The sequence below is a fragment of the Dipodomys spectabilis genome, unplaced genomic scaffold (genome assembly GCF_019054845.1).
Source record: "Dipodomys spectabilis isolate Male_0828 unplaced genomic scaffold, ASM1905484v1 ptg000018l, whole genome shotgun sequence".
In the NCBI taxonomy this organism is placed as follows: Eukaryota; Metazoa; Chordata; class Mammalia; order Rodentia; family Heteromyidae; genus Dipodomys; species Dipodomys spectabilis.
This window is the reverse complement of record NW_024870695.1, coordinates 11,393,935-11,410,660: the sequence shown is the minus strand read 5'-3', so window position 1 is coordinate 11,410,660 and position 16,726 is coordinate 11,393,935. Positions and strand designations below refer to the sequence as shown.

At 55.3% G+C, this 16,726-nt stretch overlaps 2 protein-coding genes across 2 annotated transcripts; one reads left to right on the top strand and one right to left on the bottom strand.

Annotated features, from left to right (window-relative positions):
• Nucleotides 1-3,589: 3,589 nt before the first annotated feature.
• Nucleotides 3,590-4,057, top strand: Gast (gastrin). Its single transcript, XM_042674075.1, has 2 exons — nt 3,590-3,800; nt 3,920-4,057. Exons 1-2 carry the CDS (start codon nt 3,590-3,592, stop codon nt 4,021-4,023), a joined length of 315 nt encoding a protein of 104 aa, XP_042530009.1. The 3' UTR covers nt 4,024-4,057.
• Nucleotides 4,058-8,755: 4,698 nt separating this feature from the next.
• Nucleotides 8,756-15,798, bottom strand: Hap1 (huntingtin associated protein 1). Its single transcript, XM_042674210.1, has 11 exons — nt 15,342-15,798; nt 14,260-14,336; nt 13,832-13,948; nt 13,513-13,721; nt 13,254-13,353; nt 13,110-13,176; nt 11,541-11,671; nt 11,079-11,153; nt 10,419-10,574; nt 10,187-10,278; nt 8,756-9,466 (listed from the first exon to the last, which is right to left on the bottom strand). The coding sequence occupies exons 1-11, from the start codon at nt 15,796-15,798 to the stop codon at nt 9,022-9,024; spliced, it is 1,926 nt and encodes a 641-aa protein (XP_042530144.1). The 3' UTR covers nt 8,756-9,021.
• Nucleotides 15,799-16,726: the final 928 nt, after the last annotated feature.

Here is a 16,726-nt window from a genome sequence, read left to right as displayed (position 1 = left end):
GCTGAAGGTTGCCCATGATAAGCCTGGGTGAAGGGGTTCAGAGTCAACCAGGACATGCATCTCTGGGCAGAAAGGGCAGGGCATCAGCCTATGGGCCATTGCTCCTGATAACTATCACACATCCTGTTTGCAGAGCCTGCTAGAAGGGGACGGGAATCAATATGTCACCCCACAGTCACACCCTGCCTGCCCACCAAACATCAGCATAGAGGATGTCCCTAAGGTCATTTAGTTCATCTCTCCCAGCTGCCCCCACCGGTGGATCCTAGTCCAAAGGACAAGGGCTAGGGAGGGACACAGTGGGTCTGACATGGGGGTGGGAGGAGGGGGAAGGGCGCAGCATGGCTATGTGACAAGGGTGATAGGTTGGATCCGTACCCCACACCCAGTTTTGAGCCTGGCCTCACGTGGGAGGAGCACTTGGGAGGGACCACAAGAGCTCCATAAAGGTGGGCTGGAGGCCAAGCAGAGAGGGAGCTGACCCAGCTACCACGCTACCACCACTCCACCGCCTCCCAGCTCTGCAGGTGAGAAGCCAAGACCGGAGGGAGTGCAGGGACCAGCCATCAGGGTACCAGATTTTGGTGTCTTAAGAACTTGGATTCTCTCTCTCTCTCTCTCTCTCTCTCTCTCTCCCCTTTCCTCTCCTCTCCTCTCCTCTCCTCTCTCTTTTGTGTCAGTACCGGGGCTTGAACCTGAGGGCACTGTCCCTGAGCTTTTATGCTCAAGGCTGGCAATCTGCCGCTTGAACCACTGCTCCACCTCCAACTTTTTGGTGGTTAATTGGAGGTAAGAGTCTCATGAGCCAGGTGCTGGTGGCTCATACCTGTAATCTTAGCTATTCAAGAAGCTGAAATCTGAGGATCACAGTTCAAAGCCAGCCCAGGCAAGAAAATCCATGAGACTCTTTTCTTCAATTAACCACCAGAAAAAGTGGTACTGTGGCTCAAAGTGGTTGAGCACCAGCCCCGGGGGGGGGGGGGGGGGGGGAATAAAGCTCAGGGTCAGAGCCCAGGCCCCAAGTTCCAGGCCCATGACAAAAAAAAAAAAAAAAGACTCATAGACTTTCTGTTTGGCCTGGCTTGGAACTACAATCCTTAGATCTCAGTCTCCTTCTCAGCTAGGATTACAAGTGTGAACCACCAGTACCCAGTTAGAATCCTTCTCTTGCGCCATGGTGAAACTTGGTCTTGGTTTGAGGGCCATCCTGACATTCCCTGCCCTTACCTTCCACCTGCCCTTCTGCTTCAGGCAGGTCCCCTCCCTCATCTTCTCCTTCCACTCCTCCCAGGGATATGAGGGCCCTTCTATCACTCAGATGAGAAAGAAGAGACAATTAAAATCTGTTTTGTACAATATGGCACCACTCGCCACATAGGAGCCTGAAATATGGCTGAAATGTGGATTTCTCTTTAAATCCTTCAAAGGATTCATCTAAGCTTAATCATATTAAAATATATTGTTTTTTTGTTTTGGGGTTTTTGTTTTGTCAGTCATAGGGCTTGAACTCTGGGCCTGCACGCTGTCCCTCAGCTCTTCAGCTCAAAGATAGTGCTCTACCACTTGAGCCACAGAGCCACTTCCAGTTTTCTGGTGGTTAATGTAGATAAGAGTCTTGCAGACTTTCCTGCCCAGGCTGGCTTTAAACCACGATCCTCAGATCTCATCCTCCCGAGTAGCTAGGATTACAGGTGTGAGCCACCAACACCCAGCTGCTTAATTCTTTTAATTTTGTTTTGGATTTGAGACAGGATCTTGCTCAGTAGCACCAGTTGACCTTGAACTCTGTAATCCTCTGATTCTACCTCCTAAGTGCTGGGATTAGAGGCATGAGCCATGAGCTACCATACCCAGATAAAGGAAAGTTGGTTGGTTTTTTTTTTTCTTTTTCTTTTTAAAATCGTACTCCCAATAGAGCCAATCCAAGGACAAGGCTAAAAAAACTCAGAAACATTGGACCCAAAAAACGGATGGGGGACTTGGTGGTAGAGTGCTTGCCTAGCATGCGTGAAGCCCTGGGTTCGATTCCTCAGTACCACATAAAGAGAAAAGGCAGGAAATGGCACTGTGGCTCAAGTGTAGAGTGCTAGCCTTGAGCAAAAGAAGCTCAGAGACAGTACCTAGGTCCCCAGTTCAAGCCCCAGGACTGGAAAAAGAAGAATGGATGGACCTTTGAATTTTAATTCAAGGGTGAATAAACTTGGTTCATCCTGTACTTAGTTGTGAATGGTGGCAGTTTAATTTTATTTTTCCTCCATTGCTGATGTACAATCACAAGTGATTCCTCAGGTAAACAAATATGATAGTTTCTTTCCTCTGTGGGCTCCACAAAGATGGAGCGCCCTGGCTACGTGGTAACTATGCCTGCAATCTCCACTGCGGTGGTAAGTCCCTTTAACGTGTATTTGCCTTTGGAGTCACCATTTAAAAAAGTTCACTTGAGCCTGCCACCAGTAGCTCACATCTGTAATCCTAACTTCTGAGGGAGCTGAGATCTGAGGATCACCATTCAAAGTCAGCCAGGGCAAGAAAGTCGGTGAGACTCTTATCTCCAATTAACTACCAGAAAACTGGAAGTGGGGCTGTGGCTCAAAATTGTAGAAAGCTAGCCTTGACTGGAAAAACTTCAAGGACAGGGGCCAGGCCCTGAGGTCAAGCCTTAGGACCAAGAAAAATAAAACAAAAAATGAAAGTTCACGTGAAGTTACAAGACTTAAATATCTACAGAAAGCCAGGTGCTAGTAGCTCACACCTGTAGTGCTAGCTACTAAGGAAGCTGAGAGCTAAGGATTGCAGTTCAGATCCAGTCTTGGAAGAAAAGAAACTCATCTCCAATGAATCCACAAAAAGGTGTGGTTTAAGAAATAGAGGGTTAGGGCTGGGAAGGTGGCTCAGTAGTAGAGCGTTTGCCTTGCATGCATGAGGCCCTGGGTTCAATTCCTCAGCACCACATAAGCAAAAAGAAAAAAAGCCGGAAGCAGCACTGTGGCTCAAGTGGTAGAGCACTCGCCTTGAGCTGAAGAGCTGAGGGAGAGCGCCCAGGCCCAGAGTTCAGGCCCCACGACCAGAACCAAAAAAAAAAAAAGCAAATAGCTAAAAATAAAACATCTGCCAAGCACTGGTGGCTCACACCTGTAATCCTAGCTACTCAGGAGGGCTGAGATCTGATAGTTCGAAGTCAGCCCAGGCAGAAAAGTCTGTTACTCTTATCTCCAATTAACCACCTAAAAACCAGAAGTGGAGCTATGGCTCAAAGTGGTAGAGCACTAGTCTTGAGTAAAAAAAAGCTCAGAGACAGGGCCTAAGTTTAAGCCCCACAATTGACAGAAATAATAATATCTACAAAGCCACTAATGTGGCCTCAGATCTCACAGAGCAGTCTAGAAACTTCTATTCAGTCGTTGTCATTGGGTAGGGAAGACAGAAGGGCAAGGGGTTTCCTGGGGTGTCACAATGAAGGGGAACCGGCAGGAACTCACACAGGAAGGCAGGAGCCAGGAACCACAACCCATCTGGTCCCAGGCCCCTGGCTGCCTCTGTGTGACTCACCTGGAAGCCTGGCCCCTTTCTCTCCCCACTTGTAGACAAGATGCTCCGACCTGCTGTATACTCGCTGATGTTCATGCTGGCTTTGGCCACCTGCACCCAAGCCTCTTGGAAGCCCTTGTCCCATCTTCAAGAGTCACCTTCAGATCCAGCGGCCAGCAGGGGTCTGGAGCCACACTGGCCAGACCAGGTGGGCCCGGCCTCTCACTACCGAAGACAGCTGGGGCCCCAGGGCCTGCCATACCTCATAGCAGGTAGGAACTGATTACCCACACCCTGATTGCCTTGTACAGCCAGGTTTGTCCAAGACCCCTCCCATACTGGCTCGTGCTTTAGTTCCTTCCCCAAATTTCGCCTCCTATCGTCTCCTCAGACCTGTCCAAGAAGCAGGGGCCGTGGATGCAGGAAGAAGAAGAAGCCTATGGATGGATGGACTTTGGTCGTCGTAGTGCCGAGGAAGGGGACCTACGTCCCTAGAACCAAACTGCAGAGCCCAGCCACATCCCACCCCTCCTTAATCCTCTCCTGTGCAAATAAAACAATAAACTAGCTTCCAACCGACCATCAGTTTGTGCTAGGTGCCCTGTGCAGGGAGGGGAGCTGAGCGCCCCCTGGAGGCAGGGACCAGAATGAATTATTTTCCAAGTCTCCAGAGAGCAGCAACAAACAAGAATCTACTTAGGTGGGCAGGGGAATAGGTGGGGTTGGAACTGTCTGCATCCAGAGAAAGCCTTTTAAATGATAAATCAAAAAGCTGGCCAACAACAGCTCACACCTGTAGTCCTAGCGACTCAGGAGGCTGAGATCTGAGATTCAAGGTTCAAAATCCAGGCCAGGTAGAAAAGTCCATGTGATTCTTATCTTCAATTAACAACAAAAAAGCCAGAAGTAGAGCTGTGGTTCAAGTGGTAGGGCACTAGCTTTAAGCACATGAAAGCTCAGAGAGAGCACTTAGGCCCTGAGTTTAAGCCCAAAATAAAAATAAATAGGCAGGCATTGGTGGCTTACACCTGTAATCCTAGCTACTCAGGACGCTGAGATCTAAGGCTTGTGGATTGAAGCCAGCTCTCACAGGCAAGGCCATGAAACTCTTTTTTTTTTTTGGGCCAGTCCTGGTGCTTGAACTCAGGGCCTGGGCACTGTCCGTGAGCCTCTCTGTGCTCAAGGCTAGCACTCTACCACTTGAGCCACAGTGCTACTTCTGATTTTTTCTGTTTATGTGGTACTGAGAATTGAATCCAGGGCTTCATGCATGTTAGACAAGCACTCTACCACTAAGCCACATTCCAAGGCCGGCCATGAGACTTTTATCTCCAATTAACCACCAGAAAACCCAAAGTTGTACTCTGGCTCAAAGTGGAAGAGCACTAGCCTTAAGCAAAAGAGCTCAGGGTCAGAGCCCAGGCCCTGAGTTCAAGTCCCATGAATAATAATAATAATAAAAAAGTCAGGCACCAGTGGCTCATGCCTATAATCCTAGCTATTCAGGAGGGTGAAATCTGAGGATCATGGTTCAAAGCTAGCCTATGCAGGAAAGTCTGTGAGACTCTTATTTCCAATTAACCACCAGAAAACCAGAAGTGGTGCCATGGCTCAAGTGGTAGAACACGCATCTTGAGCTGAAGAGTTCAGGGACAGAGCCCAGGCCCAGAGTTCAAGCCTCACGACTGACCAATAAATAAAACCTTTCCTCCTTTAAGTTCATGTCTGATATTACAACACATCGACAAAGCACTGACACACTGGGCCACAGTGAACCCCACCTGGAGCCCTAGCCACTTGAATGGCACAAGGGGTGGCGTGGGAGACTGCCAGTGTCCTCCAGATCCTGGTATTCATCACTGGAACATGCTGGCCGTGTCCCATGGCAGCATGTCCCCTAATGAGGACTTCTCCTCTGCCCTCCCATGGCCAATGACAGTGTTGATAGCCCAGGTTCAGCCCCAGCCAGTGATGATGATCTGGAGAAAGCACGCCCCACCTCTCTTACTCTTTGGTGAGATGCAATGGGGTCAACATCCATGTGCATCCAGCCCTAACATATACAGAACTTACTGGGGATCATGATAATGGGCAGGTACTGAGTCTAGAGGAGAACCTAAGACTGTATTTCTTCTGCTGCTGCTGCTTTCCCTCTTCTTCTTGTATTGAGATTTGAACTCAACGCATGATGTTTGCTAGGCAGATGTTCTAGTACTTGAGCCATGTACTTGCCCTGAGATTTTGCATTTCTGATTCCCAGATGACAATGAAACTGGCCCACAGACCATATTTTAAGTTGTGACAAGAATTCCCAGAGGTTTCCAAGGCACTGAGTCTGGGTTCCCTAAAACTCCCTTCTCATTAGCTTCCTGTTCCTTCTCCGCTCCCACTAATTCCTGGGACTGTCTTCCGTATAGCCTAATGGTTCTGTCGCTCTGTCTATCTCTCTCCAGTACTAGGGCTTGAACTCAGAGACCTATCCTTCAGCTTTTTCAATCAAGGCTGGTGGTCTATCACTTGAACCATGTGACCACTTCTGACTTTTTTGTTGGCTGTGGGTCTTGAACTCAGGGCCTGGCACTGTTCCTGAGCTTTTTTGCTCAAGGTTAGCACTCTACCATTTTGAATCACAGTGATACTCCTGGTTTTCTGGTGGTTAATCGGAGATAAGAGTCTCACAGACTTTCCTGCCTGGGGTGGCTTCATACTATGATTCTCAGATCTCAGCCTCATGAGTTACTAGATTACAGGCATGAGCCACTGGTGGCCTGGCATCATTTCTGACTTTTTGCTGGTTAATTAGAAATAAGAATCTCATGGATGGGGTTGGAGGCATGGCTTAGTTGGTAGAGTGCCAGCCAATGAGCGAAAGCATCTGGTACCTAGTTCAAGTCTTGATCTCAGATTTAAAAAAACAAGTCTCACAGCATCCTCCCCCCCCCCCCCCCCAGGCCCAGGCTGGCTTTGAATCACCATCCTAAGATCTCTGCTTCCTGAATAGCTAGGATTACAGGCACAAGCCATTTGCAACCAGCACTCCTGGTTCTCAAACCCTGTTATAGGTCTGCTTCTGCCTATAAGACTGTGTGGCTATCTCTCTCTTTCCCAGGACACAGGGACAGAGTTCCCAGGACGACAGAATCAGGGAAGAGAGCACACTGCATGTACTTTAAGGACTCGAGTTCAACACCTGCACCATGACTATCTGTTAGATCCTTGGGAATGTCCCTGAACCTACCTGGGCCTCAGTGTCACCATCTGAAAAATGTTTATCACACCTACCCATCACCCAACAGGAGTGGATGGTATGTTATTTGTATGTCAGAGAAGTGCTTAGCAGTGTCCATCTCTCTCCACAATTTTATCTTTGCATCATGTGAGTATACGCACATATACACATACACCCATGTGTACACACACACACATACACACACAGCTCCTCAAGAAACATGGCTGGAGGCCGTTGTGTAGCACACAGGTCCTTTATTTCCTGCACCAGCACGTACACAGGCTGAGAAGCCACAAGACTGAGAAGCAGTGTGAGGAGTGTGGCAGGCACTCAAGGGGACTCAAGCCCCAAACAACAGCTTCTTATGAGCAAAGAAGTAGGCAAGGGAGACACATCTAGAACAACAAAACAAGGGGCACTGAGGAAGAAGAGCAAGAGGAAGGCATCATCAGGCCTTGGGTGAGGAACATGGACACTCACAAGCCATAGGTCTAGGCAGAGACACACCACTGGGAAGAGGGACCCCACACCCACCCACCCACCCACCCACAAACACACTTCTGGTTACACATGTTTAACAGGGACTTGAAAAGATGAGGAAGGGGGAGAAGGCCAGGTCTTTAGGAGTCCACAAGGACTTGGGGGTCATCTTGTACTTGGGGATCAAGTGTATGTTGTTAAGTGGATCCTCCAAACAAACTGCCTACCCTTGAGACCTGGTACCCAGTGCAGGCCATCACAGCCATGTCGGCGCTGGGTATGATAGCCAGCAGCCCTCCCCCTGGGTTGCGCCCATCCCCAGGGGTCACCAGGTGGCTCAGCAGCCCCAGCTTTTACACCGGCTGCAGAACAAGGGTCAGGGCTGCTTCAGCCTGTCCCAGAAGAGGGTCGAGGCTGGAGCCCTCTCTGACTTGGGCCTAGATTCACCAGGACGGAGGGCGGGCTGGTGCCAAGGGGTCCTGTTTCAGAGGAGAGGAAGGAGGGTCTGGGGTGGGTGGGACTTGGCCAGGCAGCGGAAGGAGGGGCCTCAAGCTGTCTGGGGGGGCCTCTGCAGGCTGCTGGGAAACAGCAAAGCCTGGAAGAGAAGGGGGTGGATGTGAAATGTGGCCCTGGTGATCACAGGCCTGGCCCAGGCAGCGAGCAGGGTCTGGCCAGCTGCATCAGAAGGAGATAGAAAGCCACCACCAGGGATAGTGGCACAAGTGAATGACCGTCAAGCCACAGACATCGGGATTCAGTGTACCACCTGCCCAACTGTGTACAGTGACCCAGCAGAGGTCAGAGGTCAATGCCATTCCACGCACTGGCACCAAAGGGCCATCCTAGTGAGAGCAAGCCTGATAGAAGGGAGGCTGCCGGAACTGGAGCTGGAGGAAAGGCCAGGCAGTAGGTTCTGTATATAAGCGAAGCCAGCTCAGTGTCAACAGCAGGGAACTGGCTCAGGACAACTCCTATCTGTGTTTCCTTAGACAAGTCACTTGAGCATTCTGATCCTCAATTTCCTTACTGCCTACCCAGGAGAATTTGAGGATCGAAATGGCTAACACCCAGGTAAAGGGTCTGATCCATCACTGGGTCATTTGGATTTCACCAAGAAAGCCGCAGACACAGAACCCAGGAGGCCTGCGTACAACAGGCCCAGCTCCCCAGACCTGGGCTTTCTAGCTGGGGAGACCCTGACCCATCCCACCACCCTTCAGGAGACCCTGACCCACCTCCACACTCACCCAGGGGACTGGTCCGACTGTGGCCCTTGCTGGCGGAGGCCTTCGTCCCAAAGGCCTAGGTAGCCCCAGAAGGCACCTCTTCCTCCCAGGCCTTGGGAGGGGGGCTGGCCCTCTCCTCCTCCAGCCTCGGGAAGTCCTGGGTCGGCACCCTGGGCTGCTGCTCCTCCATCCCGCCCCCCATGTTTGTTTTGGCCTGGGTCTGCCACTGCTGCAGGTTTGGGGAGCTTTGGAGGAGATAGGGGAGGTGGAGGTGAAAGGTAGGGGGAGGAGGCGAGCAGAGACAGAAACTGAGGTGTAGCAGGGGGGATGGGGGGGTGGATCCACTCCCAATCCTGATCCCCCTAGCCCAGCCCCCAGGAGAAAAGTGGATGGAGATCTGGACTTGAAGCCAATTCCACATAAGTGAGCATGGGGGCCACAGTTCCTACCAAGGGGGGACCTGAGGGACCTATGCAAATAGTACGCAAAGTCCATGCAAATAAGCACGCTGGGTGGGGCCGGGCTGGGGTAAGTGAGCCGCTCAACTACCCTCACCTCTCATCGGCTGGACGATCTGCAGCTTGTCCAGCTGGACGGAGGGAGGCCCCCACGGGAGCACTCACCTTTCTGGGCCACCTTCTGCTGCTGCTGCCGCTTACAATGGGCATCCTGCCAGTTGGCCAGTTGCTGGAGGACATACTTCATGTCCAGATGCGACGGGCCTAGGCCACTGGCCTCCAGGGCGGAGGTCACCACATTCATCCGAGTGGCCTCATCCACCTCTGGCTCCAACTCCTCCCAGGCCTCCGTGTCCTCAGACATCAGCTCTGACTCTTCTGCCAGCCCTTCCTCAGATGGCTCCCTCTCTTCTCTGGCCTCCAGCTCCTCCTCAGGCACCAGCTCCTCTGCAGGATCCATATCCGGTGGCAGCTTAAACCCCTGTTCAGCCCTGAACTCCTCCGGCTCCTGCTTCTGCTCCTCCCTATAGCGAAGGTTGCTGCATCTGGGCAGGAAGACAGTGACGCCTTTCCAGACCCTGCTGGGGGCTCCTAGCACCCTACTCTACTCCCCAGGGATTGTATTTCACCTCCACCGCTAGTTGCCATAGAAACAACCCATTCAGGGAAGTCCTGGGGAGCTCAATGGATTTGCCTGAGGATACACAGCCAGTAACGGGACCAGGCTAGCACAGAGTCCCAGATGCTCCCAGCTCCTAGGCCACCAGCTTCTCTTGGGTAGAAGGGCAATATCTGAAGGAAAGGGAGCAGGCCTTTCCCAGAACAACTCAGTTCAATGGGCCTAGAGAAGGAAGGCTTCCTGGGTTGTAGGACCATAGAAACAGCAGCTGAAAGGTGAGCCCCTGGCCAGCTTACCCCAGGTGCGAAGTCTGCCCCCCCCACGGGGCATCCCTTAATTCCTTAACAGAGACCAGGACCTTCAGCCATACTCAGGCAAAGGAAGCTGAAACCACAAAGTCCCTGGGGCCCAGTCTGGCCAAGGAGAAGTGAGGGTCCAAGGCTTGTCAAGAGCAGAAGGGTGGGGAAGGGGGGAGCAGCAAGCACATGAGCAAGGCAGTGCCAGTGCGGGGAGTCAGGAGGGGCACCAGGAAAAGCACGCAAGGGCACAGCGTAAGGACGGTCCCCTCCCCAGCTACCCACTGCCAACTGACCAGGGTGAGTATGATTAGGCCAGGTTTGGGGGTGGGAGGTCCCCAGCAACACACCTTTCCATAAAATATGCCGGGTCTGAGATGATCTTCCTTAGAGAGGTTCTGAGCTCCTCCGCCAGAGTTTCCGGGAAACTTGGAAGTACCTCCTATGGTAAGCGGGAAGAGGGGGGGAAGGGACAGTGACCAAAGATCTCTCTAACACCCCCCCCCCCACCTCTCATGGAAAGGGATGGGGACAGAAATCAGCCCACAGGGCTGAGACAGGTTACCCAAGGAAGGTCCTCACCAGAGGTACACTGTACGCATAATGGGTGACAGACCCAGCGGGTGCCCGGGGGTGCTGGCGCAGGTGCTTTGCCTCCTCCTGGCGCTCACGCATCATGCCCCCGCAGTCTGGGTACTTCTCCCGTGGGTCTGGCATCTGGGAGCCCGCCCGAAGGTTCTGTGGGGATCCAGATACATCCAGTTTGCCCTTGTCATGTGTATGTGTGTTGGTGCCCATACTGGGGCCTGGGCCCTGTTCCTTAGCTATTTTGCTCAAGGCTGGTGCTCTGTCCACCTGAGTCACACCTCGGCTGCTGGCTTTTTTGGTCATTAAGTGGAGATAAGAGTCTCACAGACTTTTCCTGCCTAGGCTGGCTTCAAAGTATGATCTTCAGATCTCAGCCCCCCTGAGTAGCGAGGGTTACAGGCATGAGCCACCAGTCTATATTCCATCCACCTTTGGCCTCCGGCCCAGGCTGTAGACCCCGTATGTGGCATGCAGGGTGATCCCTGACAGATGCCTGGGACCTGCCTTCCACTCCTGGGACCTCAGCTAAGCTGCCACTGCTAGGCTGTGGGTTGTGCAGAACGGAACAACACCCAGCTTCTGCCTGGAAGCTGCTGGTCTCTCAGGGGTCAGGCAGCTGTCCAGGTTTCTTGCTCAGGGCCAGGGGCCTCTTACCTCGGCCTGGAGCTGCACGTGGATTCCCTTCTCAGAGGCCAGCTGCTGCTGCAGCTTCTCAGTCTCAGCCCCGTACTGGAAGGATCCAGAACCCATAAGCCCTTTCCATGGTCTTCCTGCTATGCCACAGCTTCCTCACTCCCAGCTCTCCGCTTCCACCCCACCCCCATCCAGCCTTATTCCCACACATCTTTGGCAGCTCTTAAAGTCAGAGGTCACATAGAACAAGGGCCAATAAGGAGGGGAGCCAGGACGTCTGGCTCCTGGGTGAGTCTGGGATTCAGTCTGGGGTCCCCTCCGTGGTACAGTGAACAGGGAGGGGGTGGGGCTCTCTAGTATCCCTGCCAACTCTAGTGCATGCACAGAGAGGCTTCTGGTAGATCCCAGAGCTCCAAAGGGCACTTCAAAGAGAAGAAGGCTGAGCCCGGGGAGGGGGGGGTCCTACACCACCGCTCCGCTCACCGACTGGCAGCGCTGCTGCAGCTTTGTGATCTGGGCCTGCAGCTGGGTGATCTCCTTCTGCTGCCGCTCATAGTTCTCCAGCCGGAGCACCAGCACCTCGGACAGCTCGGCCATCTGCTGGCTGGCCTCGGCTACAGAGAGGGGATGCGGGTCAGCTCAGGCCCCCAACATATTTGTCTGCCCCTATCCGTTCAACTCCCATGGAGGGCCAGGGGGGCCCTGACTCAAGTCTTTTTTAAAAAAGTGCTTACTGCCACTGAGCAGGTCTCTGGCATATATGACTAAAAAGGCCTGGTCCCAGCCCACAGTGAGCTCCAGCCTAGTGAGTAGCCAGCTGGGGGTTCCATATGGTATAAGCTCCGGTGGAACCAATGTCAAGGGCATGTAGTGAAGTTAGGGGGAAGGTCTCAGCTGTGGCACACGAACGAACCCAGACTTGTTGGGTCTGGGAAGGATAATCCACTAAGCGAAGACCACAGGGTGAGGGAGGTTCCACCAGGCAAAAGAAATCACAAGCCCAAGCAAGGTATGGAACAGCCAAGGGGCAATCACTGGGCACTGGGAGGGTGGAGCCAAGACAGTGGTCAGGACCTGAATTGCAAAGGCCAATGGGGATTTTAGGCCTAGAAGGGCCTAGAAGGGCAGCAGTAAAGTCAAGGAGACTCTGGACAGAGGAGTCCTGTGCTGGAGGCAGCAGGAATGCGGAGGGAACTCTTGGGCCATTACTAGTTGGTAGGAGACACAGGACTTAGGGACTGGTTCTACTCCAGTCACTTGGGGGAGAAGTAGAACCAGGGGAAAGGAAGGTCAGGCTTGAGGTGGAGACAGCCTGGGCTCAGCTGTTGTGTCTTTGAGTGTGCATTTCAGCAGCTAGACTTCAGCTGGGCCAGTCATGGGGCCTCACACATCATAAGCACAGTGCCCAGATGCTACTGACCACAGCCCCCACCCAATGCATGACTCTGAACTGCCCAGCCATGGCCTTCAGCAGCTGCTCCTGGCTCCCTCTCTCCTGGTTCTCTCTCTCTGAGACAAATATTAAGCAGTCCTTTAGCTTGTATACAGCTTTCTGTATGTGTATGTGTGTGTGTGTGTGTGTGTGTGTACTGGGGCTTGAACTCAGGGCTTCATTCTCTCACTTAGCTTTTTTTTTTTTTTCCACTCAAGGACGGTGCTCTACCACTTGAGCCACACCCCTACTTCTAGCTTTGCTGGTTAATTGGAAATGACAGTCTCATGGACTTTCCTGCCTGGGCTAGCTTCCAACGGGGATCTTCAGATCTCAGCCTGCTGAGTAGCTGGGATTCCAGGAGTGCGCCACCAGCGCCTGGCTACTGCCCTTCTCTTTGCTTAAAGCTCTTCCTCAGCAGTAGCCACTTGATCCTCATAAACCTTGGAGAGCTCAGTGGGCTGGGATTATTCATTCCTACTCTAAAGATAAGGCCTCAGAGAGGCCGAGGAATGTGTCTAAGCTTGCACAGGGTGGGAAGCCCCAGGACCAGGATCTGAACCCAGGTTCTCGGAGACTCCTCGGGGCAGCCCCCTACCCCGAGTTACAACAGCACGTACAAAACTGCTCCACACATTCCAGAATGAGCATCTGCTCCTCGTCCTCCAGGGTGTCGAGATGCGAAGCCTAAAGGGAGGGAGAGAGGAAGGGGCAGGGCCATCACCATTCCCCGCCCTCGGGCTCACCCTCCTCCCTGTCCTCACCTCCTCTCTCAGCTGGTCATTCTCCTCCTCCAGCAGCCTCAGCTTGCGCTGCAGGACCTCCAGCTGCGGACAGTGGTGCAGAGACTCCTCCTGAGGAGCCCTGGGAAGGGAGCAATAGGAGTCAGGGTTTCTGGTTCCCAGAGCACTTTTAGGACTTCCCCGCCCCGGTGGAAGGGGGAGCTCTCAGGGAGTCCTGTCTGCAAACAAGTAAACTGAGTCTCAGAAAGGGACCACCCAGGTGCAAAGTTGAGACACGCACGGTTTGGAGACATCATAGGGATGGTCACAGGGCCGATCTTCCTCTCTTCCGAATTCCTCCTCCTCCTCTTCCTCCTCTTCTTCCTCCTCCTCCTCCTCTTCCTCCTCCTCTTCTTCCTCCTCTTCCTCATCTTCATCCTCATCATCTGAGTCCGAGTACAGCTGAAGGAGGTCATCTCGCAAGTTCACTTGGTGTCTGAGGTGTAAAATCTGTCAGGAGCGAAGAGGAAGTGAACAGGAGTGCACAGGCTCAGGAGCAGATTCTAGAAGGAGGAGGGGGTAAGGCTGTCCCCTTCCTCTCCCCCCCCCCCCCCAGCTACCTCCTCCCTGGCCGAGCCCAGCATGGCTTCCAGTTTGCTGTTTTCCTCCATCAAGACGCTGTTCTGTTTCACCAGAGACTGGCCGATGCGAGCCGCCGTACTCAGATCCCGCTCTTTCTGCAGAAAGAGTACATCCACAAGGGATACTTTCCCAGGCTAGCTGGAGACGCTAGGAGGTACCCCAGGGGGTCAGCAGGAAGCTAAGCCACCATTAGAACCCTCCCATTTCCCTCATCACATTCTCCAGATGCTACACTAGATCCACCACTAAACCCATTGTGGGTTTCATGCCTCAGTTCCCTTTCTAGAAGAAGAGCGCATCAGCCCATATTGGCCCTGAGAAGTACCTGCCTTTTAGAAGAAAAGGACCCGAATTAAAACAGGGACTGAGTAAGGCCGGGTGCCCAGCCTGAGCAGGCAGTACACACCTCCTCCAGCAAATAGAGCATCACTTTGATGTCATCTTGGGTGATCTTCTTGGTGGGAGGTGGGTTGGGACACAGAGCTGTAGGAGGAAAAGGCCAAGAGGTCAGGAAGAAGAGTTTGTGCTGCCCTCTGCCCATGGCTGGGGTGGGGAGATGGACCCTCTTCCGGGCTCCCAACATCATCCCCCTCAGCCCATTTTGCTGCCAGGACACACTGCACTGGGCTCCTCCCCCCACCCCCACCCCTGCCTCCCAGGGGAGGAGCCTGGGGGGAGTGGGGGAAGAGGATGCAGTGTAGGGATCACAGTCTACCAGGCCCAGGCTGGGCCTCAGGATGCCTGGTACCTAGGGGAAAAGCTAGCCGCGGGCCAACTCATCATCCTTCCTTTAACGCAGCGGGCAGGTGAGCCCAGCTCCCTAACAGAACAGACACTCCCCCTACACCTGTTGCTTGTGATGCAGCAGAGGGGCAAAGGAGGGGGTGGCCCGTGCTTAGATCCAATTCAAACATCGCTCCCACCCACCCCGCAACTCGGAGGAGGCTGGAAGAAGAGGGGGGGACCCCCCCTTCCCCCGAGGCCAGAGGCCCCGCCCCCTGCCCCTCCCCTCCGAGGGCCAGACCTAGACACCACCCCCGCCCCCGCCTCCCGCCGCTCCGGAGTGATCGAAGCCCCGCGCGCGCGCGCGCGCCCACCTCTCCGAGTAGAGCCCCGCGGACCAGCGCAGGCTCAGAGCGCGCCGGGCAGCGCCCTCCCGCAGCCCCCGCCCCTCGGCGGGGCCCCCGCCCCTCGGCGGGCACTGCGGTAGCCGGGGAGGGGGAGGCACGGAGCGTGCGCAGATCCGCCGCAGCAACAGGCGGGCGAAGCGGGCCGCGCGGGCTCGGGACCTGACGCACCGGGGCGCCAAGCGGGAGGAGGAGACGGAGGAGAAGTGGGTGTAGGGGGGGCGGGACCCAGACAGGCACCGCAGGCGCCGTCTGGGGGCTAGGAAGGGGGGCGGTGTGGAACTCAAGCTCCAGAAGGGGCGGGGTCCCCTCCCCTCCCCGCCTCTCTGACCCGCTCCGTGGTGCCGGAGCCTCAGTTTACCTTCCTGTAGCTCTCTAATGAAGGCGGCGCGTTCGGGGCCGGTGACCCCCGGCCGCCGGCCGATGTAGGCGGCTGGCGTCTTCCAGATGTCCGCCGCCTTTCCAGTCCCCAGGCCAGTGGCCCGGGGACCGTAAGGCCCCTGGAAGACGAAGCGTGTCCACGGCGCTTCCGAGTGGTCGAGCACCGACCGGCCCGAGGAGCGCGGGGCTCCGGTCTTGGATCCAGCCTGAGAGGCCGGGCGGGCTCCGGACTGCGCTCCCGGGGATGCTCGGGACCCGGCGGCCCGCGGTCCGGCCCCGGGGGCCTGCGCCGGGGCGGGCTCGGGCTCGGCCGAGGGCTCCGGCGCAGGACTGGCCGCAGTCGGGGGTGTCGGGGTGGCCGCGGCTGGGTCCCCGGGCCCAGGTCCGGACCCGGGCCCGTCCCCCGCGCAGCCCGGCACCTGCTCCTTCGGGCGCATCCTCCCTCCGCAGTCCGCTGCCGCAGCCGGGCTTTTATAGCCCGTGCGGGGAGCGTGCGCCCCCGGGCCGTACCATGTGTGCGGACGGGGGTGGCCGAGGAGCAACCGGTGGCGCCCGAAACTCCGGATCGCGGGTGAGCAGCCGCTCGGGGCCGGGGCGCGGGGAGGAAGGCGCAGCAGGCGGGAACGGACAGGGCCGGGCGCGTCGGGTTGGTTTGTGCACTGGGATTGGGGCCTGCGAGATCCCCCCCCCTTCCCAGCTCCAGAAAATGGATCTGTCCCCCCCCCCCCCAAACCCCAGGCTTCCCCAGGACTCGGAGACGGGGGACTCGAGGGTCCTCAGTGTTCCGGGCGCCTGGCTCCCGCCGCCCTGGCCTTCCACGGCCTTCCCTAGAGGGTCGCACCCAAGGTGGCACCTGGGGTCATGGGGGTCAGGGGTGACCTGTGATTTAAGGGTGGTACGTCGTGCGTGTCCGCTCCGATCGACGCTAACTCTCCCGACCGTCCCCCCCCCCCCACCGCAACATGTTGCTCAGCAGGGCGCGTTCACGCACACACCCGTCCCCCGCGTCCACATCCCATCCCCACCCCACCCCCATGTGCCCGCCCACGTCCTTCTTCCACCTTAACCTCCAACCCTCATTCTCTTAGCCCACCCCCGCCCCCCTGGCCATCCTGGCCGACACACCTGTTCTTTCCCGGGCAAGGGCCACTCGAATATCTGGGGGATGACAACTCCTAGACGCTCCCCCACCTCCATCCCCCCCCCCCACTCCCACCCCCAGAGCACCCGGAGCCTGTGGCCTGGCACTGATCAGCTCTAGATGTCTGTCTTCAAAACCAGACTTGCAACCCCTTCAGCGCCAGGACCGTTTTCCTCTCAGCTCAACACAAAACCAGATGTGTGTGTGTGTGTGAGAGAGAGAGA